The sequence below is a fragment of the Salvelinus alpinus genome, chromosome 21 (genome assembly GCF_045679555.1).
Source record: "Salvelinus alpinus chromosome 21, SLU_Salpinus.1, whole genome shotgun sequence".
Lineage (NCBI taxonomy): Eukaryota > Metazoa > Chordata > Actinopteri > Salmoniformes > Salmonidae > Salvelinus > Salvelinus alpinus.
In genome coordinates this window covers 38,773,526-38,795,811 of record NC_092106.1, presented here as the reverse complement: position 1 = coordinate 38,795,811, position 22,286 = coordinate 38,773,526, and the positions used below count along the sequence as shown (strand labels likewise).

Below are 22,286 nucleotides of genomic sequence, written 5' to 3'. Positions count from 1 at the left end.
AACAGAAGGACAGACACCAACTCTAGACTAACAGAAGGACAGACACCAACTCTAGACTAACAGAAGGACAGACACCAACTCTAGACTAACAGAAGGACAGACACCAACTCTAGACTAACAGAAGGAGAGACACCAACTCTAGACTAACAGAAGGAGAGACACCAACTCTAGACTAACAGAAGGACAGACACCAACTCTAGACTAACAGAAGGACAGACACCAACTCTAGACTAACAGAAGGACAGACACCAACTCTAGACTAACAGAAGGAGAGACACCAACTCTAGACTAACAGAAGGACAGACACCAACTCTAGACTAACAGAAGGACAGACACCAACTCTAGACTAACAGAAGGAGAGACACCAACTCTAGACTAACAGAAGGACAGACACCAACTCTAGACTAACAGAAGGAGAGACACCAACTCTAGACTAACAGAAACCCAGACACCAACTCTAGACTAACAGAAGGACAGACACCAACTCTAGACTAACAGAAGGACAGACACCAACTCTAGACTAACAGAAGGACAGACACCAACTCTAGACTAACAGAAGGAGAGACACCAACTCTAGACTAACAGAAGGACAGACACCAACTCTAGACTAACAGAAGGAGAGACACCAACTCTAGACTAACAGAAGGACAGACACCAACTCTAGACTAACAGAAGGACAGACACCAACTCTAGACTAACACAAGGACAGACACCAACTCTAGACTAACACAAGGACAGACACCATCTCTAGACTAACAGGACAGACACCAACTCCAGACTAACAGAAGGACAGACACCAACTCTAGACTAACAGAAGGACAGACACCAACTCTAGACTAACAGAAGGACAGACACCAACTCTAGACTAACAGAAGGACAGACACCAACTCTAGACTAACAGAAGGACAGACACCAACTCTAGACTAACAGAAGGACAGACACCAACTCTAGACTAACAGAAGGACAGACACCAACTCTAGACTAACAGAAGGAGAGACACCAACTCTAGACTAACAGAAGGAGAGACACCAACTCTAGACTAACAGAAGGACAGACACCAACTCTAGACTAACAGAAGAACAGACACCAACTCTAGACTAACAGAAGGACAGACACCAACTCTAGACTAACAGAAGGAGAGACACCAACTCTAGACTAACAGAAGGACAGACACCAACTCTAGACTAACAGAAGGACAGACACCAACTCTAGACTAACAGAAGGAGAGACACCAACTCTAGACTAACAGAAGGACAGACACCAACTCTAGACTAACAGAAGGAGAGACACCAACTCTAGACTAACAGAAACCCAGACACCAACTCTAGACTAACAGAAGGACAGACACCAACTCTAGACTAACAGAAGGACAGACACCAACTCTAGACTAACAGAAGGACAGACACCAACTCTAGACTAACAGAAGGAGAGACACCAACTCTAGACTAACAGAAGGACAGACACCAACTCTAGACTAACAGAAGGAGAGACACCAACTCTAGACTAACAGAAGGACAGACACCAACTCTAGACTAACAGAAGGACAGACACCAACTCTAGACTAACACAAGGACAGACACCAACTCTAGACTAACACAAGGACAGACACCATCTCTAGACTAACAGGACAGACACCAACTCCAGACTAACAGAAGGACAGACACCAACTCTAGACTAACAGAAGGACAGACACCAACTCTAGACTAACAGAAGGACAGACACCAACTCTGGACTAACAGGACAGACACCAACTCTGGACTAACAGGACAGACACAAACGCTAGACTAACAGAAGGAGAGACACCAACTCTAGACTAACAGAAGGACAGACACCAACTCTAGACTAACAGAAGGACAGACACCAACTCTAGAATAACAAAAGGACAGACACCAACTCTATCCTAACAAAAGGACAGACACCAACTCTAGACTAACAGAAGGACAGACACCAACTCTAGACTAACATAAGGACAGACACCAACTCTAGACTAACAAAAGGACAGACACCAACTCTAGACTAACAGAAGGAGAGACACCAACTCTAGACTAACAGAAGGACAGACACCAACTCTAGACTAACAGAATGACAGACACCAACTCTAGACTAAGAGAAGGACAGACACCAACTCTAGACTAAGAGAAGGACAGACACCAACTCTAGACTAACAGAAGGACAGACACCAACTTTAGACTAACAGAAGGAGAGACACCAACTCTAGACTAACAGAAGGACAGACACCAACTCTAGACTAACAGAAGGACAGACACCAACTCTAGACTAAGAGAAGGAGAGACACCAACTCCAGACTAAGAGAAGGAGAGACACCAACTCTAGACTAACAGAAGGACAGACACCAACTCTAGACTAAGAGAAGGACAGACACCAACTCTAGACTAACAGAAGGACAGACACCAACTCTAGACTAACAGAAGGAGAGACACAAACTCTAGACTAACAGAAGGAGAGACACCAACTCTAGACTAACAGAAGGAGAGACACCAACTCTAGACTAACAGAAGGACAGACACCAACTCTAGACTAACAGAAGGACAGACACCAACTCTAGACTAACAGAAGGACAGACACCAACTCTAGACTAACAGAAGGAGAGACACCAACTCTAGACTAACAGAAGGACAGACACCAACTCTAGACTAACAGAAGGACAGACACCAACTCTAGACTAAGAGAAGGACAGACACCAACTCTAGACTAACAGAAGGACAGACACCAACTTTAGACTAACAGAAGGAGAGACACCAACTCTAGACTAACAGAAGGACAGACACCAACTCTAGACTAACAGAAGGACAGACACCAACTCTAGACTAAGAGAAGGAGAGGCACCAACTCCAGACTAACAGAAGGACAGACACCAACTCTAGACTAACAGAAGGACAGACACCAACTTTAGACTAAGAGAAGGACATACACCAACTCTAGACTAACAGAAGGACAGACACCAACTCTAGACTAACAGAAGGAGAGACACCAACTCTAGACTAACAGAAGGAGAGACACCAACTCTAGACTAAGAGAAGGAGAGACACCAACTCCAGACTAACAGAAGGACAGACACCAACTCTATACTAACAGAAGAACAGACACCAACTCTATACTAACAGAAGAACAGACACCAACTTTAGACTAACAGGACAGACACCAACTCTAGACTAACAGAAGAACAGACACCAACTCTAGACTAACAGAAGGAGAGACACCAACTCTAGACTAACAGAAGGACAGACACCAACTCTAGTCTAACAGAAGGACAGACACCAACTCTAGACTAACAGAAGGAGAGACACCAACTCTAGACTAACAGAAGGACAGACACCAACTCTAGACTAACAGAAGGACAGACACCAACTCTAGTCTAACAGAAGGACAGACACCAACTCTAGACTAACAGAAGGACAGACACCAACTCTAGACTAACAGAAGGACAGACACCAACTCTAGACTAACAGAAGGACAGACACCAACTCTAGACTAACAGAAGGACAGACACCAACTCTAGACTAACAGAAGGACAGACACCAACTCTAGACTAACAGAAGGACAGACACCAACTCTAGACTAACAGAAGGACAGACACCAACTCTAGACTAACAGAAGAACAGACACCAACTCTAGACTAACAGAAGGACATACACCAACTCTAGACTAACAGAAGGACAGACACCAACTCTAGTCTAACAGAAGGACAGACACCAACTCTAGTCTAACAGAAGGACAGACACCAACTCTAGACTAACAGAAGGACAGACACCAACTCTAGACTAACAGAAGGACAGACACCAACTCTAGACTAACAGAAGGACAGACACCAACTCTAGACTAACAGAAGGACAGACACCAACTCTAGACTAACAGAAGGAGAGACACCAACTCTAGACTAACAGAAGGAGAAACACCAACTCTAGACTAACAGAAGGAGAGACACCAACTCTAGACTAACAGAAGTAGAGACACCAACTCTAGACTAACAGAAGGAGAGACACCAACTCTAGACTAACAGAAGGACAGACACCAACTCTAGACTAACAGAAGGAGAGACACCAACTCTAGACTAACAGAAGGAGAGACACCAACTCTAGACTAACAGAAGGAGAGACACCAACTCTAGACTAAAAGAAGGAGAGACACCAACTCTAGACTAACAGAAGGAGAGACACCAACTCTAGACTAACAGAAGGAGAGACACCAACTCTAGACTAACAGAAGGAGAGACACCAACTCTAGACTAACAGAAGGAGAGACACCAACTCTAGACTAACAGAAGGACAGACACCAACTCTAGACTAACAGAAGGACAGACACCAACTCTAGACTAACAGAAGGAGAGACACCAACTCTAGACTAACAGAAGGACAGACACCAACTCTAGACTAACAGAAGGAGAGACACCAACTCTAGACTAACAGAAGGAGAGACACCAACTCTAGACTAAAAGAAGGAGAGACACCAACTCTAGACTAACAGAAGGAGAGACACCAACTCTAGACTAACAGAAGGAGAGACACCAACTCTAGACTAACAGAAGGAGAGACACCAACTCTAAACTAACAGAAGGACAGACACCAACTCTAGACTAACAGAAGGACAGACACCAACTCTAGACTAACAGAAGGACAGACACCAACTCTAGACTAACAGAAGGAGAGACACCAACTCTAGACTAACAGAAGGACAGACACCAACTCTAGACTAACAGAAGGACAGACACCAACTCCAGACTAACAGAAGGACAGACACCAACTCTAGACTAACAGAAGGACAGACACCAACTCTAGACTAACAGAAGGACAGACACCAACTCTAGACTAACAGAAGGACAGACACACAGAAACAAGCACCGACAAAAGTCAGACAAACGTACAAACACAGACAGACAGACAGACAGACACTCCCCTGGGGGGTTCGGACACAAACACAAGTAAACACAGTCGGTAGTCAGCAGACCAGAAAGCCCCTGACACAACAGAAATACTAGCAGAGAAGATGAAAGTGTCAGATGGCCTCCGCCTAAAGCTTCCACACGTCAGGGGTCACACTCACTGGACTCAATCAACAAACAGTCTCACAACACAATTCTACTGTAATCTATTCTGTTTCACCCAATTCTTCGATTTCAAAAACAACAATATATTTAAGGTCCCTTCTATTGAAGATGGTACTATTGAACATTTGTAATATCTACACTACAGTTCAAAAGTTTGGGGTCACTTAGAAATGTCCTTGTTTTTTTTTAAGAAAAGCAACTTTTTTTTTTGTTCATTAAAATAACATCAAATTGATCAGAAATAAGTTAACACAACATGCCACTGGAACACAGGAGTGATGGTTGCTGATAACGGGCCTCGGTACGCCTATGTAGATATTACACAAAAAATCTGCCGTTTCCAGCACCAATAGTCATTTACAACATTAACAATGTCTACACTGTATTTCTGATCGATTTGATGTTATTTTAATGGACAATTTTTTTTGCTTTTCTTTCAAAAACAAGGACATGTCTAAGTGACCCCAAACTTTTGAACGGTAGTGTATATGTACTGTATGTATCTGTGGATGTAACTATGGTTATTAGTTACACCTACATATTCTACACAATGACCCCTGCAGATTGGACTGGAACAATATTCACATCTTAGTGTTTATCTATTTCATGCTTGCGGTGACTGCCTACGTCGATTAATGTAACGAGTGACCTTGACTACTCCGTCTGTGCCGGCAGTGAACAAGCGTGTCTGTGTCCCGTCCAGCGCCATGGTGGAGATCTCAGCATCACCATGACAACGGTGGAACTGCTTGACCTTCTGACCTGTGTCCACCAGCCAACAGATCACTGTGGAGCCAGAGTCACTGCTGATCACCTGAGAAACAGAGAGGGGGAGGTAGAGAGACAGAGGGGGGGAGAGAGGGGTAGACAGACAGAGCGAGAGAGGGAGAGAGAGAGGGGGGGAGACAGAAAGAGAGAGGGGGGGTAGAGACAGAGAGAGAGAGACAGAGAGGGGGGTAGAGAGACAGAGAGGGGGGGGGGTAGAGAGACAGAGAGAGAGGAGAGAGAAAGGGGGTAGAGAGACAGAGAGGGGGAGAGAGAGACAGAGAGAGAGGGGGGAGAGAGACAGAGAGGGGGGAGAGAGGGGGAGAGAGAGACAGAGAGAGAGAGAGAGAGAGAGAGAGAGAGAGAGAGAGAGAGAGGGGGGGGGGGGGAGAGAGAGAGAGGGGGGAGAGAGAGAGAGAGGGAGAGAGAGAGAGAGGAGAGGGGGGTAGAGAGAGACAGAGAGAGAGAGGGGGAGGAGACAGAGAGAGAGAGAGAGAGCGAGAGAGAGGGGGGGGAGAGAGAAACAGAGAGAGAGAGAGAGGGGGGGAGAAAGAGAGAGAAAGACAGAGGGGGGGGGCAGAGAGAGAGAGACAGAGAGGGGGAAGAGAGAGAGAGAGACAGAGAGGGGGGAGAGAGAGAGAGAGACAGAGAGAGAGGGGGGGGAGAGAGACAGAGAGAGAGAGATCAATGAATTAGCAGACATGTTGGACCATTCTCCAGCCCCAGGACTCACACTATTTGACACAGAGGTGAAATACCTGCTATATGCTGATGACTTGGTACTTCTATCACCAACCAAAGAAGGTCTTCAACAGAACATTAACATTCTAGAGCAATATTGCCATATTCGGGCCCTGGCAATAAATTTCCCAAAAACTAAAATCATGATTTTCCAACAAAAAAAAACAGATGTCAGAAACACAAATATAAATTCACCCTGAACAACAACATAATTGAACACACTAAAAATTACACCTACCTTGGTCTGACCATATCTGCATCGGGAAACTTTAATATGACAGTGAATGCACTCAAAGAAAAAGCACGCAGAGCTTTGTATGCAATTAAAATTTAATTATTCAAAATCAACATCCCAATTAGAATTTGGACCAAAATATTTGACAGTGTAATCCTACCAATAGCTCTTTACGGAAGTGAGGTTTGGGGGCCACTCAATAAACTGGACTTTAAAATGTGGGACAAACATCCAATTGAAGCCCTACATGCAGAATTCTGTCGGAAAATTCTATAAGTCCAGAGAAATACACCAACTAATGTACAGTATGTAGGGCAGAATTGGGCCGCTTTCCAGTAATAATGAAAATACAGAAAAGATCATTAAAATTTTGGCTACATCTAAATTCATGTCCAAATTCAAGTCTGCAATTTAAAGCACTTCAAACCCAAGAGCTGAGCCCAGAAACGAGCCCTCTCAGTCAGCTGGTGTTGGACCTCACCAACCAAGCTGACACCAGCACCGCTTCAAAAGAAAGAATTCCAATAAACAAAATCATAAACCAATCAAAGGACTCATATTTACAACATTGGAAAAACGAAACAAAATCCCAAAGCCGACTAAATTGCTATCTGACCCTAAACAGAGAATATGAACTGGCTGATTATCTCTACTCTGTCAGAGATACGAAGCAGAGACAGATCCTTACCAAGTACAGGCTGAGTGACCACCGATTGGCAATAGAAACCGGCAGACATAAAAAGACATGGCTACCCAAAGAGAAGTGTGTATGTGGTCACTGCACGACAGGGGAGGTAGAAACAGAGATGCACTTTCTCCTTTACTGTGATAAATATTCCTCACAAAGACATTCATTATTCACTGTAATTACTACATTTATTCCAAATTGTAACTTATTAAACCCAGAGGAAAAACTAAAAATACTCATATTGGCGAAGGAGCAATGGCTCCTCTTGCAGCCAAATATGTATTTGCCTGCCATAGCCTGAGGGACACTGAATAATAACATCTGCATAGTAAGCAGTAACTTACTTATTATTACTGTTATTGTTATTACTATTATTATTGTTGTTTATCATTCCAAATAGTAGTGGTATGGGTGGTAATGGTAATGACAGCAGTTTAGTGATGGTGGTGGTAGTAGTATAGTGGTAATGATGATAGTAGTTGTAGTAATGATGTAATGGTGAAGATGACCGTTATTTAGTTATAAGTTATTTATAGTTTAATTTTCCATATTTCGATTTTTATATTTATTACATTCGACTATTGACTGTTACCATTTTATTGTTATTGTTTATAATTTTATTACAATGTCTATTGTATACATTGTTGCTTTGGCAATATTGACACAATGTTTTTCATGCCAATAAAGCAGCTTGAATTTCAAATTTGAGAGAGAGAGGGACGAGAGAGACAGAGAGAGAGAGGGGGGGGGGGAGAGATGGGGGAGAGAGGGACAGAGAGACAGAGGGGGGGGGGGAGAAAGAGAGGGAGAGAGAGGGGGGATGAGGAGAGAAAAAGCATTATCGTGGGTCCTGTGTAGATGTAGGTGACTGTGCATGTGTTCCTGTGTCTGTACCTGTCTGAACAGGCTGTTATAGAGGACACAGGTGACAGGGTTCTCATGGCTGGTGACTCTCCTCCCCTCCTCTCTCTTGACTTCCATGAGGAGGAGCAGACTGTTGAAGGAGAGGAGGAGACGTGAGCGCTCCTCACTGAGGAACAGAAGAGTGTGACACTCCTCCTGTGTCTTGGGGAAGACGCCAGCGACACGCTGAATACACAGCTGACTGGCCACATCCCACAACCTCAGCACCTGAGAGAAGATAGAGAGAGTTGTCTTTAAGTATTCAACACGCATGTAGAAATAAGTCTCATCTTCATCATTTAGAAGAAGTCATACTTCATCTAACGCACGTCTTTGACACATAACAACATCCCAATACTACACACAGTCTCCACTTCTCTTCTCCTTCTCTCTCACCTTGTCGTTGGAGAAGCTGATCAGCTGTTTAAGTCTCATCTTCATCATTTAGAAGAAGTCATACTTCATCTAACGCACGTCTTTGACACATAACAACATCGCAATACTACACACAGTCTCCACTTCTCTTCTCCTTCTCTCTCACCTTGTCGTTGGAGAAGCTGATCAGCTGTTTAAGTCTCATCTTCATCATTTAGAAGAAGTCATACTTCATCTAACGCACGTCTTTGACACATAACAACATCGCAATACTACACACAGTCTCCACTTCTCTTCTCCTTCTCTCTCACCTTGTCGTTGGAGAAGCTGATCAGCTGTTTAAGTCTCATCTTCATCATTTAGAAGAAGTCATACTTCATCTAACGCACGTCTTTGACACATAACAACATCCCAATACTACACACAGTCTCCACTTCTCTTCTCCTTCTCTCTCACCTTGTCGTTGGAGAAGCTGATCAGCTGTTTAAGTCTCATCTTCATCATTTAGAAGAAGTCATACTTCATCTAACGCACGTCTTTGACACATAACAACATCCCAATACTACACACAGTCTCCACTTCTCTTCTCCTTCTCTCTCACCTTGTCGTTGGAGAAGCTGATCAGCTGTTTAAGTCTCATCTTCATCATTTAGAAGAAGTCATACTTCATCTAACGCACGTCTTTGACACATAACAACATCCCAATACTACACACAGTCTCCACTTCTCTTCTCCTTCTCTCTCACCTTGTCGTTGGAGAAGCTGATCAGCTGTTTAAGTCTCATCTTCATCATTTAGAAGAAGTCATACTTCATCTAACGCACGTCTTTGACACATAACAACATCCCAATACTACACACAGTCTCCACTTCTCTTCTCCTTCTCTCTCACCTTGTCGTTGGAGAAGCTGATCAGCTGTTTAAGTCTCATCTTCATCATTTAGAAGAAGTCATACTTCATCTAACGCACGTCTTTGACACATAACAACATCCCAATACTACACACAGTCTCCACTTCTCTTCTCCTTCTCTCTCACCTTGTCCTTGGAGAAGCTGATCAGCTGTTTCTTGCCCACTATGAAGCGTACGGCGGTAACACTGCTCATGTGACCTCTGAGTACACCCACTGGTTTAGAGATCACATAGGGGTTCCACAGCAGTACCTTGTTGTCTATACCTGCGGTGGCTGCAACCAATCAGAGAGAAGGATGTTAGTGCCTGCATTGGTTCCAACCAATGAGAAGTAAGGATAGATATTATAACTTGGTAGGACTTGTGAGTGCCTATCAAATTCATCCCAGAGTGATGGTCCAGGTCATTGGTTCCTTTCTCCGTGTGGAAGGCGGTGACTCTGAGAGGCTCGCCCTCTTTCTCCCTCCAGCCAATCACCATGCTACTCTGGGGGCTGGTGCTGCACGACAACAATGCCTCCAGAGAGCCCAGGAAACGCACTGCAGGAAACAGGAAGTACAGGTGTAAGATGAGGTGTTTTATGAGTAGAAAGAGGTGAGTAAAGTGACGAGGAGAGGGGTGAGGAGAGAGGGAGAGGAGGAAAGAGGATGAAGGTGAGGAGAGAGGGAGAGGAGGAAGATAACCAGTGGATAACCAGCTAGATATATTGACTAAGCTGCCCTACATACAGAGAGCAGAGAGCTTTCAAATCATGTTTTTATTTCAGCTGACATACATACACAGAGACAGGTTTACTGTCAGACCCAGTGTGTCATTTCACGAACAGGATGGGTGATGAGAGTGTAAAATGAGCATCATCAAAAATAACATGAGTTCAGTTGGAGTTTGTTCTCTGTTGACTGTGAGAAGTCATGCGGCATCCATCTATCCCTCTCTCATCTCTCCCTTCCTCTCTCTCTCTCTCTCATCTCTCCCTTCCTCTCTCTCCCTCTCTCATCTCTCCCTTCCTCTCTCTCCCTCTCTCATCTCTCCCTTCCTCTCTCTCTCTCTCTCATCTCTCCCTTCCTCTCTCTCTCTCTTTCATCTCTCCCTTCCTCTCTCTCTCTCTTTCATCTCTCCCTTCCTCTCTCTCTCTCTCTCATCTCTCCCTTCCTCTCTCTCTCTCTTTCATCTCTCCCTTCCTCTCTCTCTCTCTCTCATCTCTCCCTTCCTCTCTCTCTCTCTTTCATCTCTCCCTTCCTCTCTCTCTCTCTTTCATCTCTCCCTTCCTCTCTCTCTCTCTTTCATCTCTCCCTTCCTCTCTCTCCCTCTCTCATCTCTCCCTTCCTCTCTCTCTCTCTTTCATCTCTCCCTTCCTCTCTCTCTCTCTTTCATCTCTCCCTTCCTCTCTCTCTCTCTTTCATCTCTCCCTTCCTCTCTCTCGCCACCTCTCTCTCCCTCTTTTCCAAATGTCCTCTCACTTTCCCCCTCTGTTCTATTTCTCTCTCTCTCTATGTCTGTCTGTCTGTCTCTCTCTCTCTCTGTCTCTCTTGTCTCTCTCTGTCTCTCTCTGTCTCTCTCTCTCTCTCTCTCTCTCTGTCTCTCTCTCTCTTGTCTCTCTCTGTCTCTCTCTCTCTCTTGTCTCTCTCTCTCTTGTCTCTCTCTCTCTTGTCTCTCTCTCTCTTGTCTCTCTCTCTCTCTTGTCTCTCTCTCTCTCTTGTCTCTCTCTGTCTCTGTCTCTCTCTCTCTGTCTCTGTCTCGTGGTTTGGGGATATGATAAACCCTCATGTCTAATCATCAACAGCCACTGTTTCTGAACTTCAGAAGAACACCACTTTGCACCCCAGAGATACACACACACACACACACACACACACACACACACACACACACACACACACACACAGATATAAATATACACACACACACAGATATAAATATACACGCACACATAGACACGCATGCACAGATGCACACAGGAACACACACACTCTGCCTGTAAAATGTCAATTAGCTAATCCCTTTTATGTTCCCCTGTCATCTCCTCTGTTCCCTTTTGTTGTTATTTATTGTTTGTTGTTGTGGTAACATTTTACTTGACACCCAGCATCATAACACTTTATAACACGGTCATAACCATGTCATAATATGTCATAACACTTTATACACGGTCATAATATGTCATAATATGTCATAACACGTTCATAATCATGTCATAATATGTCATAACACTTTATACACGGTCATAACCATGTCATAATATGTCATAACACTTTATAACACAGTCATAACCATGTCATAATATGTCATAACACGTTCATAATCATGTCATAATATGTCACAACACTTTATAACACAGTCATACCCATGTCATAATATGTCATAACACTTTATAACACGGTCATAACCATGTCATAATTTGTCATAACATTTTATAACACGTTCATAATCATGTCATAATATGTCACAACACTTTATAACACAGTCATACCCATGTCATAATATGTCATAACACTTTATAACACGGTCATAACCATGTCATAATTTGTCATAACATTTTATAACACGTTCATAATCATGTCATAATATGTCACAACACTTTATAACACAGTCATACCCATGTCATAATATGTCATAACACTTTATAACACGGTCATAACCATGTCATAATTTGTCATAACATTTTATAACACGTTCATAATCATGTCATAATATGTCACAACACTTTATAACACAGTCATACCCATGTCACAATTTGTCATAACATTTTATAACACGGTCATAACCATACAAGCATTCCACTAATGACATCCGCTAAACATGCGTATGTGACCAACAAAATTTGATCTGATTTCATAACACTGTCATAACACGGTCATAACACGGTCATAACACGGTCATAACAGTCATAACACTGTCATAACACGGTCATAACAGTCATAACACGGTCATAACACGGTCATAACACTGTTATAACATGGTCATAACACTGTCATAACACTGTCATAACACGGTCATAACACTGTTATAACACGGTCATAACAGTCATAACACGGTCATAACACGGTCATAACACGGTCATAACACGGTCATAACACTGTTATAACACGGTCATAACAGTCATAACACGGTCATAACACTGTTATAACACGGTCATAACACGGTCATAACACTGTTATAACACGGTCATAACAGTCATAACACTGTCATAACACGGTCATAACAGTCATAACACGGTCATAACACGGTCATAACACTGTTATAACACGGTCATAACAGTCATAACACGGTCATAACACTGTCATAACACGGTCATAACAGTCATAACACGGTCATAACACGGTCATAACACTGTCATAACACGGTCATAACAGTCATAACACGGTCATAACACGGTCATAACACGGTCATAACACGGTCATAACACGGTCATAACACGGTCATAACACTGTCATAACACGGTCATAACACTGTCATAACACGGTCATAACAGTCATAACATGGTCATAACACTGTCATAACACATATATTTAGACCTGTTGCGTTATTTTCTGGCTGGTCATGACAACGACATAAGAGTGTAAAACCTACCACACAAGGCAAAACATTCCATTACACCATAGCCTTCGTGTAACATAACACTAGCCATAACACTAGTCATAGCCTTCGTGTAACATAACACTAGCCATAACACTAGTCATAGCCTTCGTGTAACATAACACTAGCCATAACACTAGTCATAGCCTACGTGTCAACAGTACGTTTATGTTATATAACATTTTCTGAAATTGACCATATTCAATTATCATTGTAATTGTGCACACATTGATGTCAGACATGCACCTACCCCAATGCTCTGTTGCTGATGACTGGGATGAACGCAGGAGCAGATTTCAGGAACAGGACAAGACACCCTCTTTTTGACTGATGACTGATATAAGGGCCTGTACCTGATAGGCCTGTCTGGCTTATATGATTATGATGGTTATAATGCTTCTTGACAGTGTTATAATGTGTATTTTCTTAGTCCAAGTAAAGTGACACAGGATGGTCATAATGCTTCATAAAGTGTATTTTCTTCAAGTTATTTAAAATATGATTTAAAAAAAACATGAATATAAAGAATTCATTACAACAACAAAGGATTTAAGTAACAAACGTTCAACCGAAAGGTAAACTTCTTGGCAGGGAATAAACTAATTTGAATAAATGTGGGTTTTGACACTCTGATGTAGGTGTCATAACCAGCCATAAAATAAAGCAATAGATGTCACAACAGGTGTAAATATATGTGTTATGACAGCTGTTATGACGAGTTATGTGTTATGACATGGTAATGACATGTTATGACATGGTTATGACATGTTATGACAAGTTATGTCAGCTATTATGACATGTTATGACATGGTTATGACGTGGTATGACATGTTGACGTGTTATGTGTTATGACATGGTAATGACGTGTTATGACATGGTTATGACGTGTTATGTGTTATGACATGTTATGACATGGTTATGACGTGGTATGACATGTTGACGTGTTATGTGTTATGACATGGCTATGACGTGTTAGGACATGGTTATGACGTATTATGACATGGTTATGATGTGCTAGGACATGGTTATGACATGTTATGACGTGTTATGTGTTATGCCATGGTTATGATGTGCTAGGACATGGTTATGACGTGTTAGGATATGGTTATGACATGTTATGACGTGTCAGGACATGGTTATGACATGTTATGACGTGTTAGGACATGGTTATGACATGTTATGATGTGTTAGGAAATGGTTATGATGTGTTATGACATGGTTATGACATGTATGACGTGTTAGGATATGGTTATGGCATGTTATGACATGGTTATGACATGTTATGTCGAGTTAGGATATGGATATGGCATGTTAGGACATGGTTATGATGTGTTATGACATGGTTATGACATGTATGACGTGTTAGGATATGGTTATGGCATGTTAGGACATGGTTATGACATGTTATGACGTGTTAGGACATGGTTATGATGTGTTATGACATGGTTATGACATGTATGACGTGTTAGGATATGGTTATGGCATGTTAGGACATGGTTATGACATGTTATGACATGTTATGATATGGTTATGACATGTTATGACGTGTTAGGATATGGTTATGGCATGTTAGGACATGGTTATGACATGTTATGGCGTGTTAGGACATGGTTATGATGTGTTATGACATGGTTATGACATGTTATGATATGGTTATGACATGTTATGGCGTGTTAGGATATGGTTATGACATGTTATGACGTGTTAGGATATGGTTATGACGTGTTAGGACATGGTTATGACATGTTATGACGTGTTAGGACATGGTTATGATGTGTTATGACATGGTTATGACATGTATGACGTGTTAGGCCATGGTTATGACATGTTATGACGTGTTAGGACATGGTTATGATGTGTTATGACATGGTTATGACATGTATGACGTGTTAGGACATGGTTATGACATGTTATGATGTGTTATGACATGGTTATGACATGTATGACGTGTTAGGACATGGTTATGACATGTTATGACGTGTTAGGACATGGTTATGACATGTTATGACGTGTTATGACATGGTTATGACATGTATGACGTGTTAGGACATGGTTATGACATGTTATGACGTGTTAGGACATGGTTATGACATGTTATGATGTGTTATGACATGGTTATGACATGTATGACGTGTTAGGACATGGTTATGACATGTTATGACGTGTTAGGACATGGTTATGACATGTTATGACGTGTTAGGACATGGTTATGACATGTTATGACGCTGGGTGACAAGTGTTACCGTTGTTGTTTATTCAAATTTTTGTTCTCGTTATCCCCCATGTGAGGATGGTCCCCTCAGCAGAGCTGTGTGTGTGTGTGTGTGTGTGTGTGTGTGTGTGTGTGTGTGTGTGTGTGTGTGTGTGTGTGTGTGTGTGTGTGTGTGTGTGTGTGTGTGTGTGTGTGTGTGTGTGCGTGTTTTTAAAGGGTAAGAGGCTATATGCTGAATCAGCTAATTGGTGATCTGTCTACTCTGTGTCTGTGTGTGTTTATGTATAATTGGTGACTAGGAGCATGAGGGGAGCATGAGGGGAGCATGAGGGGAGCATGAGGGGGCCCGAGGACGAATGACCCGTTGTGTTTCCATGACACTGCAGAACCCGTAACCGCGATGACAGGCTGAGTAAGCGCTGAGGACGGCTGTCACCCCAGGTGCTAAGGTGTGTATCCGGGGACGGACAAACGTTCAGGGTGACACCGTGTGTGTGTGTGTGTGTGTGTGTTTGTGTGTGTGATGTCCGCATGTCATCCGGGACAGAGGAATCAAACCAGGCTGGTATTATCCTCCTAGCTAGTTATTCAGACAGCGGTAGTGACATGCTGACTCTCAACTGAGAAGTGTTGAGGCATCACTTTAGCTCCTGCAGTAAGCACTTTACCAACCCAGCTCATTTGCATATTAATTGATAGTGGTGCACTTCAAAGAGCCTGGGGTTATGCAAGTCAACAGAAAGCAGTCTGGGAAATGTCAACCAGCAACAACGACATGTTAATCAATGGGACCTGTCGGTTAATTAATCAGAGGTGTGCTTGTGTTTGTACGAGGGGGTGTGTTGGTGTGGACATGTTGTTTGTAAGAGGGGATGTGTTGGTATGGACATGTTGTTTGTAAGAGGGGATGTGTTGGTGTGGACATGTTGTTTGTAAGAGGGGATGTGTTGGTATGGACATGTTGTTTGTAAGAGGGGATGTGTTGGTATGGACATGTTATTTGTAAGAGGGGATGTGTTGGTATGGACATGTTGTTTGTAAGAGGGGATGTGTTGGTGTGGACATGTTGTTTGGTGGTTGTTTACACCCACCAACAGTACAAAGCCACTCAGGTCAGAAGGACTAAGGATGAGATGTATTCTGGGGACAGAGCTCACCTCTGCGTACCCAGGCGTGTCCGTGAGCTCGGTGTCTCAGTGTGTAGCAGCAGCGATGGCGACCTTCAACTAGCTCCTTCCACTTGATGATGTCAGCAGAGTCTGTCTCCGCCCCTGGACTGGGCCTCTCAAAAAGGGAGATCTGAGCTGACCTGAAGCATATGGCACTGACCTGGGACGACGACAAAACACACACACACACACACACAAAAACACAAGCAAGAGGTTATTAACAAAAAACTATACCAACCTATTACCTGGACCGTAGTGACCCCAATCATTAATTTGCCTCCCCTTCCCCTCTCACCTGTCCCCCTGTGTCTCTCCCCTTCCCCTCTCACCTGTCCCACCTGTCTCTCCCTCTTCCCTCTCACCTGTCCCACCTGTCTCTCCCCTTCCCCTCTCACCTGTCCCACCTGTCTCTCCCTCTTCCCTCCCACCTGTCTCTCCCCCTTCCCTCTCACCTGTCCCACCTGTCTCTCCCCTTCCCCTCTCACATGTTTCTCCCCCTTCCCTCTCACCTGTCCCCCTTTTTTTCTCCCTGTCTCGCACCTTTCCCCGGCTCTCCCCCTCCCCTCTCACCTGTCCCTGTCTCTCCCCCTCCCACTCCCCCTCCACTGTCCATCTGTCTCTCCCCCTCCCCTCCACCTGTCCTCTGTCTTTCCCCCTCCCCTCACACCTGTCCCCCTGTCTCTCCCCCTCCCCTCTCACCTGTCCCCCTGTCTCTCCCCCTCCCCTCCCCTCCCCTCCCACCTGTCCCCCTGTCTCTCCCCCTCCCCTCTCACCTGTTCCCCTGTCTCTCCCCCTCCCCTCTCACCTGTCCCCATCTCCCCCCTCCCCTCTCACCTGTCCCCCCGTGTCTCCCATGGTGAGTACAGCCTGGGCAGGGTAAGTGGGGTGACACCAGTAGTCCAGACTGAGAGGGGCGTATCTCAGACCCTGGACTTTATACTGGCAGCTAAACTGCTGCTTGGACAGCAAGTCATAGAAACACAGCTCCTTACTGGTGAACGACACAGCTATCTGAGAGAGAGAGAAGAGGATGGGATGATAGGGATAGAGGCAGGTCATCTCATTGACTGACTGATTAATTGATTGATTGGCTGAGTTGGACTGGACCTTGTGTACGTTGTGCAGCACCACCATAGCTGTTACCCAGAGATCTTTGGGCCTGACAGAGTCATTGTGGAGGCGGTGTGTTTGGAGAAGGGCAAAGTCTTCCCCCGCCCACACCCCCAGCGTGCCCCCCTTACTCACCGACAGGTACCGGCTTGAGCTACGCAGGTACACCACCTGGGGTAACCATAGAGATATCAACAGATAAGTGTATACACAACCACCGATGGAGAATACCGTTAAATGCTTATATGCAGCTTATAAGCTATTATTTCATTATTCCATTGTTTCATGATGAATTATTAGCACCATTACAGCATTGTGAGTTGATAGGCTGGAGCTTCGTGTTACCTGTTGGACAGGGTCACGGTGTGGAGGGGTCAGAGTTCGTGGAGGCTGCCAGCGAGGCACGGTGGCAGCCCGTTCATTCTCCTCTTTTTCTGACAGCCCTAACAGCAGGAAGGAAGTCAACCTCTCCCAGTCTACTCTCCTCTCCCCTCGCTCGTCAGCACTGTCCAATAGCAGGCTACGCTGCTCCTGAGTGACGACAACACTGTCGAATAGGAGGCCGTACTCCTCCCTGGAGCCACGTCGCACTGCAGACCAAGCTTGTTCTATAAACTCTGCCCTGGAGAAGGACACGCCTGCTTCACTGTCACCCTACAACAGAGGTCATCACAGATCAACAGGGGGGTGGGGTGGGGGGCTGTATGTCTACTGTGTCATTTCCGTACCCATACCCACTCACCAGAAAGAGGCTCTGCAATTTCTCATAGTCCTCCATACTCAGCCTGCTCTCCAGTAGTCCCGCCTCCATCTTGGTCTCCGTGGTTTCCACTCAGACAGGGTAACAGCTAGCTGTCAATCATATAAAGGTTCCAGACAGGGGTGTGTGCAAGGAGGAAAGCACAGACAGCTATTGGAAGGATTGTGTATTTTTGATTGCATAGATACAGTGTCAACTACCGTATAAATCACTCATATCTCTACGAGCTACTCGACAAAGCAATCTGCTCTAAGCCAATCATACTCACTCTACAGTATAACAGTCTATATGTACTGCTCAGTGTTGTCATGGCAGCAGAATGATGACGTTTGAGAGGTAGAGAAAAACAAGGGTTCAACCCCTGCTGAGCTTAAAGGTCCAACGCAAACATTTTTATCTCAATGTCAAAACATTTCTGGGTAACAATTACGTACCTTATCATGATTGTTTTCAATTCAAATTGTCAAAAAAGAAACAAAAATATCTTCTTAGCAAAGAGCTATTTCTCATGCAAAAATTGTGCAAGTATTGTCTGGGAATGGTCTGAAAGGGGGGGGGGGGGGGGGGGGGGAAAACTGAAAACTAGCTGTTATTGGTAGAGGTTTCTTATTGGTCTATTAACTAATTTACCACCTGGTGATGTCACCGGCCAGAACTCCATCCCACCAAAACAGACAGAATTTCCGGCGGTGTTTTCAAACAGCTCTTAGACTAAAAAGGACATTATCATCATTTTTACAATATTATTCCAACCTCATAGTGTGGATATATAGAAAAATCACATTGTTGATTACAATGGGCCTTTAAACCTGTGAATAAATGAAAGAGCACTGTGTGGCAGTGTCACTTCAGTAGTAGTGTGGTGATCATTCCAACAATTCGGTCTACTTGAACCACCGTTGTGGTCAATTATGAATTTTGGAATTGTCTCCCATTCAACTCATGAGTTGAAATTCGAATTGAATTTGCCACATACCACAGGATGTAGAATTTTGAATTTGAGTAATAGGAAGTCAAATTTAATTCAGTGCAATTCAAAGAAATTCCACCCAGTCATAGAACATGAGTTTAATTGAATCTGACAGGTCACACTTCCTGATACCAAAGAATATCACTTTTCTGTGAAAACATTCATATTCTCTTTTAACCTTAGTTCTTAGAATAGCCACTAATATTTCAACCAACAATTTCATTTGTTTGACTTCTTTTGGAAGGCTTTAGGGTCAACTTGAGGGTTAAACTAATGCATTCTGGGAAATGTATTTTTGTTTTCTCCCATACTGAACAACATTTATTTATTTGCATGTATATAATATATTTGATGTTTTATGTACAAAATGAATATTTGTATAGACAACACCTAATATAGAATAGCAGTGGCATTTACTGTAATTTCATTGAATTTCACTGAATTCAATTCTACACTGAATAAAAATATAAACGCAACATGTAAAGTGTTGGTCCCATGTTTTATGAGCTGAAATAAAAGATCCCAGAAATGTTACATTCACACAAAAAGCTTATTTCTCTCAAGTTTTGTGCACAAATTTGTTTATATCCCTGTTAGTGAGCATTTCTCCTTTGCCAAGATAATCCATCCACCTGACAGGTGACATATCAAGAAGCTGATTAAAGGTGCAGCTTGTGCTGGGGACAAGAAAAGGCCACTTTAAAATGCCACAGATGAGAGTACAATTGCCATGCTGACTGCAGTAATGTCCACCAGAGCTGTTGCAAGATAATTAAATGTTCATTTCTCTACAATAAGCTGCCTTCAAAGTCATTTTAGAGACTTTGGCAGTATGTCCAACTGGCCTCACAACCGCAGACCATGTGTAACCACGCCAGCCCAGGACGTCCACATCCGGCTTCTTCACCTGCAGGATTGTCTGAGGTGAGGTTGGGTTCCTGAGGAGTATTTCTGTCTGTATTAAAGCCCTATTGTGGGGAAATAATCATTCTGATTGGCTGGGCCAGGCCCACCCATGGCTGCACCCCGGCCCAGTCATGTGAAATCCATAGATTAGGGCCTAATTTATTTATTTCAATTGATTAATTTCCTTATATGAACTGTAACTCAGTAAAATCTTTGAAATGGTTGCATTTTTATCTGTATATATATCCAGTATATTTCCTTCAATTCAAATTGCAATTCTGTATCCTGTTTACTACTCAAATTCAAAAATCATGAATTGAAATTTCCGAGGCATTCTCAATTAAATTCTGAATTGAGCACAACCCTGACCTGCACCATAATAGTAAGAATGCCAAAATATACCTTCTATACATACAATACACATACATGCAACAATACACATACATACATACATTACATACAATACACACAAATACAATACACACACATACAATACACGCAATACGCATACACGCAATACACATACATGCAACACACATACATACAGCTACTTTTCAAACATACCAGCTCAGTCAGATGGTTCTCTGCTCACATCAACCTGTGTGCATGTCCGGGTCTCCTCTCCCAGGTGTCCTTAAGTGGTCCAGAGGTCTTCAGAGATGCTTTCACACCACTAAGTAAGGCACTACAGACAAGTCTTTCATGTAGCGTTGGTTTGAATTAGGTTTTAATTGATCCCCAATTCCCTTTATAACCTTGACAGTATGCGTTTTCCCCTCACACCACTAAGTTGAAGTATAGTACATGGTTGAAATAAGCACCGGGGCATCCAACACTAAGACTCCTCCAGTACCGTAGCACAGACACTGCCAAAGAGTTAACTGCCAACAGTAGCCATAACAGAGGCAAAGAAAGTCCCCCCCCCCCACACCCCACAAACACACTCTTTGATTTTATTATGCCTCTCAAAGCCTGGAGTCTCCTGGCAACCACTTCGTGAGAGTGAGGCTTGTGTTTGTGTGTCCAGCAGGCAGTTTCTCTGGTCTATTCAGATCTGACACAGGAGAAGAGCTTATCTTAGACCAGGGTACAATTAACCCCCCACACATACACACACTGCTCTGTCTCACACGCATACCGTACAGTAACATGTTCAGCATAGCAACACAGTAATTCACCAATTGCTTTAACAATCACTTCAACACATGCACATGCACCTACGAACACACAGACGATGGGGGTGGAGAGAACATTGTGACAGTTTCCAAATATCTTTGTTACTCCCCTACCCCTCTTTCTAATGGTGAACCACACAGTAACCCAATGTCCAGCTGCCCTTAACACTTTTACACCTAACACAGTCAAATAAAACACTGAGATACACTCTCTTGGGTATCATTTTAAACACACACACGCTCTCCAGTGTCATGGCTGATTTTTCCATATCACTTAATGGCTAATGGCCTGGAATAATCTGATTTAGCTGATTACAGCTGCCGTCGATGGCAACAGGATCCAAAATTAGGTCTCCAAGACTTGAATAATAAAACAAGAAAAAAACGCTTTCAGAATGGGATTAACCGACTGCTAGAAACAACGCTTTCAGAATGGGATTAACCGACTGCTAGAAACAACGCTTTCAGAATGGGATTAACCGACTGCTAGAAACAACGCTTTCAGAATGGGATTAACCGACTGCTAGAAACAACGCTTTCAGAATGGGATTAACCGACTGCTAGAAACAACGCTTTCAGAATGGGATTAACCGACTGCTAGAAACAACGCTTTCAGAATGGGATTAACCGACTGCTAGAAACAACGCTTTCAGAATGGGATTAACCGACTGCTAGAAACAAGTACCGACCAAGAATAGCTCCTTAACTCCACCATGGCAGATCCA

At 43.4% G+C, this 22,286-nt stretch overlaps 1 protein-coding gene across 3 annotated transcripts in view; it reads right to left on the bottom strand.

Moving 5' to 3' along the window:
* Positions 1-22,209, bottom strand: part of LOC139548319 (cilia- and flagella-associated protein 337-like) — a 47,947-nt gene extending 25,738 nt beyond the window's left edge. For 2 of the 3 annotated variants that reach the window (XM_071357929.1, XM_071357930.1), the window contains exons 1-9: positions 20,951-22,209; positions 18,493-18,602; positions 18,096-18,404; positions 17,475-17,921; positions 16,629-16,800; positions 10,055-10,222; positions 9,809-9,957; positions 8,389-8,625; positions 5,715-5,879 (exon numbers count right to left, since the gene is read on the bottom strand). In XM_071357929.1, the coding sequence (XP_071214030.1) occupies positions 5,715-5,879; positions 8,389-8,625; positions 9,809-9,957; positions 10,055-10,222; positions 16,629-16,800; positions 17,475-17,921; positions 18,096-18,404; positions 18,493-18,561 (1,716 nt within the window). In that variant the 5' untranslated portion in view covers positions 18,562-18,602; positions 20,951-22,209. The remainder of the gene's footprint in view (positions 1-5,714; positions 5,880-8,388; positions 8,626-9,808; positions 9,958-10,054; positions 10,223-16,628; positions 16,801-17,474; positions 17,922-18,095; positions 18,405-18,492; positions 18,603-20,950) is intronic. The other variant, XM_071357931.1, reaches the window with a different exon arrangement.
* Positions 22,210-22,286: the final 77 nt, after the last annotated feature.